Below are 8325 nucleotides of genomic sequence, written 5' to 3' on the forward strand. Positions count from 1 at the left end.
GTCCATTTGAAAGACCCATTTGCAGCCAAGCTTTAACTTCCTGACGGAAGTCTTGAGATTTTGCTTCAATATTTCCACATAATTTTCCATCCTCATGATGCCATCTATTTTGTGAAGTGCACCAGACCCTAATGCAGCAAAGCACCTCCACAACATGATGCTGTCACCCCCGTGCTTCACGGTTGTGATGGTGTTCTTCGGCTTGCAAGCCTCTTGTAATGCCCGGGATGGAGTGGAGGAAGAAGTCAGACACAGGAAACAGAGAATTCAGAGTAGCGATACTTCTTTATTCACCATACAGGTGAAAACGACACCACTCAAACAAATGCCCCAAAACACAGGGTAACTAAACAGTCCCGAACAACACACGTACACGCAACACCGTGACTTACAGGCGTGCACAAGAGAACACATAAAACAATCCCGCAGGCAGGCCGGCTGGATAATAAAGCCCCACCAATTAACCTAACTTAACACAGGTGTAACTTATAAACAGACAAGGGGGAGGAAAAAGGATCAGTGGCAGCTAGTAGGCCGGTGACGACGACCGCCACCCGAACAGGAAGGGGAGCCACCTTCAGTAGGAGTCGTGACACCTCCCCCTTTTTCCTCCAAACATAATGATGGTCATTATGGCCAAACAGTTCTATTTTTGTTTAATCACACCAGAGGACATTTCTCCAAAAAGTATGATCTTTGTCCCCACGTGCAGTTGCAAACCGTAGTCTGGTTTTTTTATGGCGGTTTTGGAGCAGTGGCTTCTTCCTTGCTTAGCGGCCTTTCAGGTTATGTCGATATAGGACTTGTTTTACTGTGGATATAGATACTTTCTACTTGTTTCCTCCAGCATCTTCACAAGGTCCTTTGCTGTTGTTCTGGGATTGATTTTTAGGAGACAGAACGCGTCTCCTTCCTGAGTGGTATGACGGCTGTGTGGTCCCATGGTGTTTATACTTGCATACTATTGTTTGTACAGATGGACGGGGTACCTTCAGGCGTTTGGAAATGACTCCTAAGGATGAACCAGACTTGTGGAGGTCTACAATGTTTTGGCTGATTTCTTTTGATTTTCCCATGATGTCAAGCAAAGAGGCACTGAGTTTGAAGGTAGGCCTTGAAATCAGAAGCTTCTAAAGCCATGACATATTTTTCTGGAATTTTCCAAGATGTAAAGGCACAGTCAACTTAGTTTATGTAAACTTCTGACCCATTGGAATTGTGATACAGTGAATTATAAGTGAAATAATCTGTCTGTAAACAATTGTTGGAAAAATTACTTGTGTCATGCACAAAGTAGATGTCCTAACTGACTTGCCAAAACTATAGTTTGTTAACAAGAAATTTGAGAAGGGGTTGAAAAACAAGCTTTAATGACTGCAACCTAAATGTATGTAAACCTCCGACTTCAACTGTACATATACCTGATGTGTGTGATTTGGTTCAGTTGTAGGCCTACCCAGTAACTCCAGACATAAAAATTATATTGAACTACATTACTTTTAACAGAAGTCTTCCTGTAGGAGACAGAAAGAAAAAGGATAGTTGTTGAGAATCAGACAACAGTGCAGCTCTGCAGCAATTGCACAATACTCCCCACACTGGGGATGGTAACAGTCAGCACTCGGGGATCTCTACACAAGACTACATCAGAGAAACCCATAACGGCTGCATGGTTTTTATTTACAAGATGTAGTATGTACAAAAGTTCATAGAAGAAAAAAAAAACATTAATTGAAGACCAACAGACAAACAAACAAATATTCACATTCCACTGCATTGTAAACATCATATGAATTTGATCAGAAATATTGAACAATAATTTATGTGCTGTAGCTTGCTCAATATAAAACACTTGTTAGTGTTTAGTTAGCTAGCATAAAATATGGCTTTTTATACATATGGCTATGTTGTATAGGTACGTAATGGTTTCTTATGGCGATAATAGAACTCTGGTGTGCAGACGGTAAATTAAAAGGTTGTTATTCTATACATAATCTTGACTGCAGTTGTACTTTCAGTGCAACAATGACATGTGCATGACAGTCACTTGATTGACAAAGCTTACTGTATTAGAACTGCTAGAATGGACAGATTGAGAAGAAAAAGCCAACCAGTGCTCCAAAACACATTGCAAAAAGAAAAGGATGTATTCTTTCAAAAACAGGGAATCTTATTTATTTTATTTCTTGCATTTTGTGTGCGCCATTGAAGAGATCCACTTCAGTAACTATAGCAACCACTCTACAGTAGCATCCAGGGCAGTCCACATAACAGGAGGCTCCAATGTAAGCTGTCATTGTAAATAAGAATTTGTTCTTAATTGACTTGCCTAGTTAAATAAAGATAAAAAAACAAAGACCCAGAAAGAACTAATAGGAGCCCACCTTTGGATGTTGGGCTCCTATTGGTTGGTGGAGGTGTGTTTAACCTCATCTCTGTTTCCCCTTCATTCTCCCTGTGTTGCATGTGAACTGCTCGTGTGGTTAATGACCTCACTTTTTTCCTTTCCAGAGCTGCCCTTTCTTCTTCCCCAGCCGGAGAGGCCAGAGTGGGGAAGGGACAAGTGTCCACCGGGGTCGAGCAACCCAGCTCCAGCCATTTGGAGAAAACAGATGAAGTGAAGTTGAGAAGTTTCTCTGGAGAGGAGGAGACAGAGGGAAGAACTGAAGGGTCAGGATCCTCAAATCTCTGTGAGAGAGGGATGTGATAAGGGAGGAGAGGAAAGGGGGATAAGGATAAGGAGAGGAGTTGTTATTAAACAAACATACAGTGGAAGCACTGTCATTGATTGATAGCCAGTTCTCTGGGGAGTTAACCTCTGTGATATACATTGCGTACATTATAGGTGACCTGAACAGGAAAACTATGCACTGATTATAGCATAGTCAAGCCACATGGTCAGGAAAAAAAATGTTATTCTTCCCTGTTTTAGCCCTTTTCTGTCATTCATTTACTATAACAACAAGGCATCTTTAAAGTGTTTTGTTGCATTTGCAGGGGCACAGTTGTTTTATTTTTACAGTACTTAGTCCAAAATGTTTAAGGCTGCTGTGCCCGTCTCTTTTGAGTACATGCTGCTACTTGTTCACCCCCACTGGCAACCTACAGTACACTCTCTTATCCAAAACAGTTCATATAGACTACTAGAGTCATAGCCTCGGGAAGTAGTTTGGGGGAAGACAGTTTTGCTGGCAATACAGACAGCTATATTGTTTCGCTAATACTTGACTAGTAAAGGACTTTACTTTAGTAGGGGGGTGCTGCAGCACCCATACTTCCCGCGACAATGACTAGAGTATGTCCACGACATTGTAAAGTTATACCTACCCCTTTTGTCATACCCCTGCCACCCAGGGCTTGTATAAGGTTGGAGATGAATTCAAAGCTATGGTGCTCTGGCCACAGCTGGCTGCGGAGCTGGAGCCAGGAGTCAGAGAGAACAGTCGCAGCTCGGAACACACAACACTGGAGGGGCAGCAAGGCAGAAGTAGGATTTTAGACACAGAGGTTACGCTGATGATTTGAATAAACGGAGCACAACACAGAGCTGATCATCATTGTGCTAATCAGAGGTTATTGATTATCCTGCCCAGTAATGCTGACAACAACACAAATTTAGACTTTAGAGTACTGGAACCAGTGGAGGCAGCCGAGGGGAGGATAGCTCATAATAATGTTTGGAAGGGAGCGAATGGCATTGCGTCAAACACATGGAAAACCAGTGTTTGATACTGTATTTTTGATACCATCCCGGTCCTCCTGCATTGCTCAACAGAGAATCAGAATTAAGGATTTAATGATAGACATAGCAGATACACTAAGTGTGACATGTTTGTATAAAACACGAGAATAAATCATTTAGTAAAATGGTGTCATTTAATCAATAGATGGTGCCTCACCGGATCAGTGTTGCACAGCAGGTTGACATTGTAGTGGTGTGAAATCCAATAGTCTTTAGGGAACACCTTACGCTTGGAGGAAAAACGGGTTCAGGAATCACAGTATTCACAAGAGTATCTATGTCAATAGACAAAACATCAAATTGATAAAACATGTAACCACTAGGAAGTGAACGCATATTTGTTTAAACCACTGTCATTACTCAGGGTGCACGCAGGTACAAAAGGATAGCCACAACGTTCAACTCACAAATCCAGCGTGGTCTGAGTTAAGGGTGGTTTGAAGATTCTTGACAACCTCCCTCAAAAAGTCATCACATCCACTACCTTGGACTGTCAATATTGATAGCAACAGTAAAACTGTGTGAGAGAGATCGAAGTAGAGAGAGAGAGAGAGAGAGAGAGAGAGAGAGAGAGAGAGAGAGAGAGAGAGAGAGAGAGAGAGAGAGAGAGAGAGAGAGAGAGAGAGAGAGAGAGAGAGAGAGAGAGAGAGAGAGAGAGAGAGAGAGATGCAGCAGGTTAATGGATGGAACATTTCTGTGTCCTGCCCATGTGGTTAATGAGAAACATCATGACTTCATGTTAACTTGCGAAAATTAACAACAAACCTAAATTACAGAACCACTATATGAATTACAGTACAATGGTAATGTGGTCAAATTAATCAAACAAATACAAATCCACGAATCAATCAATTAACTTTAGCATATTCTGAATTGATGTAATCACTGAATTCCTCTTACCTGATCGTAACATCCTTTTATCTTCATGAGAAAGGCCACTTCTCCATGTCTGTGGTTGAAAGCATGCAATACGCAGATCAAATAAGTCCTTTGGTCTGACTAGGCAAAGTTTCCTCAGCGGTTCCTTCAAGTGTGTGACACAGAGAGAGAGAGAGAGAGAGAGAGAGAGAGAGAGAGAGAGAGAGAGAGAGAGAGAGAGAGAGAGAGAGAGAGAGAGAGAGAGAGCTCTGAGTCTTCTTTTTCCTCTACTGTTGAGACTCCAGCTTCGTTGACCTGTCTTTTAGAATTCCTCCTTTTGTCTCCCGGGTACTTTCCAAATCTTTTCACCCCCTTCTCTCTCTCACGCAATCTGCACTGCGCTCTCACTTTGGATTTTCCGACCTCTCAGCCCGTCAAACCTTTCCTTCTCTTTCCCTGTTGACCCAGTATATTACAGACCTCACTCTCTGCTCACCCTTTAAATTGGCTAATGGACAGAGTGGGGGAAACAGACCCGCTATCTCTCTCTCTCGCCCTCTGGGCAGTCTGTCTGTGTGAGCTCAGACAGAGGCTAGCCTGAAAGTGAAAGTGCTTGATATCTGCTCCCTGTAAATCTCTCAGCCCCTCCCACCACCAGTCATTTCACGTCCCTATTGACTGACCAAGCCCCTCTCCCTCTTAATTCAATGAAATTAAATTCAATGGGCTTTATTGGCATGGGAAACAAATGTTTACATTGTCAAAGCAAGTGAAATATATAAACAAAAGTGAAATAAAAAATACAAAATAAACAGTAAACATTACACTCACAAAAGTTCCTCTCTCTCACTTTCTCTCTCCCTCTCTCTGCCCCCCCACCCCCAATCCAAATGAGGCCTCAGAAGGTTTAAGTCATGCCATATGTTTTCAATCCACCTCCCACACCCATGAGCTTGTGTGCATGCCTCCTTGTCTCCAGTGAGCCAGTTAGTAATACTCATCCTGTTGAGTCACCACACAGAGGGAATCTCATACATCAACAATTATCTTGTATTTTTTTAGGCTAAAAAGATTGCAACACTGACTGACTTACGCTGCAAGTCATTCAAGTGTGCAAAGTCAATAATAATCATGACAGTGAAGCTGATGTTCCTTCTCAAAAATAAAAAATAAATGAATAACAAAAAATGACAGTTTATTTGAAGTGGAAAAGTTTAGAATCCTAGTTTGGAGGCTTAGATACTTCCTCACATTTTGATAGCACTTTAGTTTGTGGTACACTCGTTTATTATTTCAAGTGATATTTTTGTTATGACAAACTACTATTGAGAAAGTGAGTGGGGATCAGAAGTAGATCAATTAGTACATTGTCATGTTCAGGTTTTACGAAGTCATTGTTGTAGTACTATTTCTTGTGTCACTTCCATTTTGAACATGGGCCAAGAGAAACAGTGAATGTTCTAGAGGTCCAAAGGGAAAAGGAAGACCGAGTTCTGCAGTCCAACAGACCAACATTCTTCAGCCTCCCAGAGGCACCATCAGTCCTAACTCTTTTCACCTCAGTCCTCTGCATAGGGCAGTAGGATGATCTCAGGTCAGTTTAGCAAATTCTTCCTTTATGGTTCAGAAGTGGGAAGGATAAGATGGTCCGAGATCTGTGTCTAAGAGCTTCTACCCAGAGTGTATATACAGTGCCCTCTGTAATTATTGAGACAGCGAAACATTTTTTAAATTAAATTAAAATTATTTTGGTTCTGTACCTCAGCACTTTGGATTTGAAATTATACAATGAATATGAGGTTAAACTGCAATGCTAAAATGCTAACCTCCCATGTTATTGTAATGGTGAGAGGTTAGCATCTCTTGGGGGTATGATATAAAATGCTAACCTCCCATGTTATTGTAATGGTGAGAGGTTAGCATGTCTTGGGGGTATGATATAAAATGCTAACCTCCCATGTTATTGTAATGGTGAGAGGTTAGCATCTCTTGGGGGGATGATATAAAATACTAACCTCCCATGTTATTGTAACGGTGAGAGGTTAGCATATCTTGGGGGTATGATATTTCTGCGTCTGTAACTTTGTTTTACTGTCTACCCTACTATATTATAAGACCTAACGTTCCACCAGCGGGATATCCTACAGTTTACAATATCAAATCAATGGTCATGTGTAACCAACTGTATTCCTTTGTTCTGTGTTGGAAACACCCTTTAAGTAAGTATGATTCACTGGTACATACCATCTATAAAAAATAAATAGAAAACAAGCTCTCAAATTTCTCCCACTATTTTTAAGAACTATAAGTAGAAAGTACACAAAAATGTATGTTTTAATATGCAGTAATTTGCACAATCATTATATACAGTACCTGTCAGAAGTTTGGACACCTACTAATTTCAGTGTTTTTCTTTATTTTTACTATTTTCTACATTGTCAAATAACACTGAAGACATCAAAACTATGAAATAACACGTATGGAATCATGTAGTAACCAAAAAAGTGTTAAACAAATCAAAATATATTTTATATTTGAGATTATTCAAAGTAGCCACCCTTTGCTTTAATGGCAGCTTTGCACACATACTCTTGACATTCTCTCAACTGGCTTCTTGAGGTTGTCACCTGGAATGCATTTCAATTAACAGGTGTACCTTGTTAAAAGTTAATTTATGGAATTTCTTTCCTTCTTAATGCATTTGAGCCAATCAGTTGTGTTGTGACAAGTTAGGGGTGGTACTTGGTAAAATACTAAGTCCATATTATGGCAGGAACAACTCAAATAAGCAAAGAGAAATTACAGTCCATCATTACTTTAAAACATGAAGGTCAGTCAATCCGGGAAAATGTCAATAACATTGAAAGTTTCTGCAAGTGCAGTCGCAAAAACCACCAAGCTCTATGGCTCTCATTGGCAACTAACTTCACCTCAGATTGCACCTCACAGTTCAAGTAACAGACACATCTCAACATCAACTGTTCAGAGGAGACTGCGTGAATCAGGCCTTCATGGTCAAATTACTGTAACAAAACCACTACTAAAGGACACCAATAAGAAGAGACTTGCTTGGACCAAGAAACCCGAGCAATGGTGGAAATCTGTCCTTTGGTCTGATGAGTCCAGATTTTAGATTTTTGTTTCCAACCGCTGTGTCTTTGTAAGAATTGAAGGCAAACTTAACCAGAATGGCTACCACAGCATTCTGCAGCGATACACCATCCCATCTGGTTTGCGCTTAGTGGGACTATCATTTGTTTTTCAACAGGAAAATGACCCAACACACCTCCAGGCTGTGTAAGTTATTTGACCAAGGAGGAAAGTGATGGAGTGCTGCATCAATGACCTCGCCTCCACAATCATCCAACCTAAACCCAATTGAGATGGTTTGCGATGAGTTGGACTACAGAGTGAAGGAAAAGCAGCTAACAAGTGCTCACCATATGTGGGAACTCCTTCAAGACTGTTGGAAAAGCATTCCAGGTGAAGCTGGTTGAGAGAATGCCAAGAGTGTGCATATCTGTTATCAAGGCAAAGGGTGGCCACTTTGAAGAATCTAAAATCTATATTTCATCATTTGTCATAATAAAGAAAAACCCTTGAATGAGTAGGTGTGTCCAAACGTTTGAGTGGTAGTGCACATACAAGGTAAAAATAATAAAAACAAAGCCTCGTGCCAGTGGATTTTACAAGTCTGCAGAATTCACCAAAAGTCTTCTGAAAGG

At 40.8% G+C, this 8325-nt stretch overlaps 1 protein-coding gene across 1 annotated transcript; it reads right to left on the reverse strand.

Annotated features, from left to right (window-relative positions):
• Positions 1–1659: 1659 nt before the first annotated feature.
• Positions 1660–5191, reverse strand: LOC124005580. Its single transcript, XM_046314977.1, has 5 exons — positions 4643–5191; positions 4150–4259; positions 3900–3971; positions 3328–3465; positions 1660–2688 (listed from the first exon to the last, which is right to left on the reverse strand). The coding sequence occupies exons 1-5, from the start codon at positions 4653–4655 to the stop codon at positions 2317–2319; spliced, it is 705 nt and encodes a 234-aa protein (XP_046170933.1). The 5' UTR covers positions 4656–5191; the 3' UTR covers positions 1660–2316.
• Positions 5192–8325: the final 3134 nt, after the last annotated feature.

Source organism: Oncorhynchus gorbuscha, linkage group LG19 (genome assembly GCF_021184085.1).
Source record: "Oncorhynchus gorbuscha isolate QuinsamMale2020 ecotype Even-year linkage group LG19, OgorEven_v1.0, whole genome shotgun sequence".
Lineage (NCBI taxonomy): Eukaryota > Metazoa > Chordata > Actinopteri > Salmoniformes > Salmonidae > Oncorhynchus > Oncorhynchus gorbuscha.

What these genes read in the sequence shown, in the direction of transcription:
- LOC124005580 (XM_046314977.1), bottom strand. An exon ending in TGCTGTGCAACACTGATCCG is followed by an intron (nt 3,466 to 3,899) that starts GTGAGGCACCAT and finishes CTGCCCCTCCAG; the next exon opens with TGTTGTGTGTTCCGAGCTGC. An exon ending in GCAGGGGTATGACAAAAGGG is followed by an intron (nt 2,689 to 3,327) that starts GTAGGTATAACT and finishes CCTCTCTCACAG; the next exon opens with AGATTTGAGGATCCTGACCC.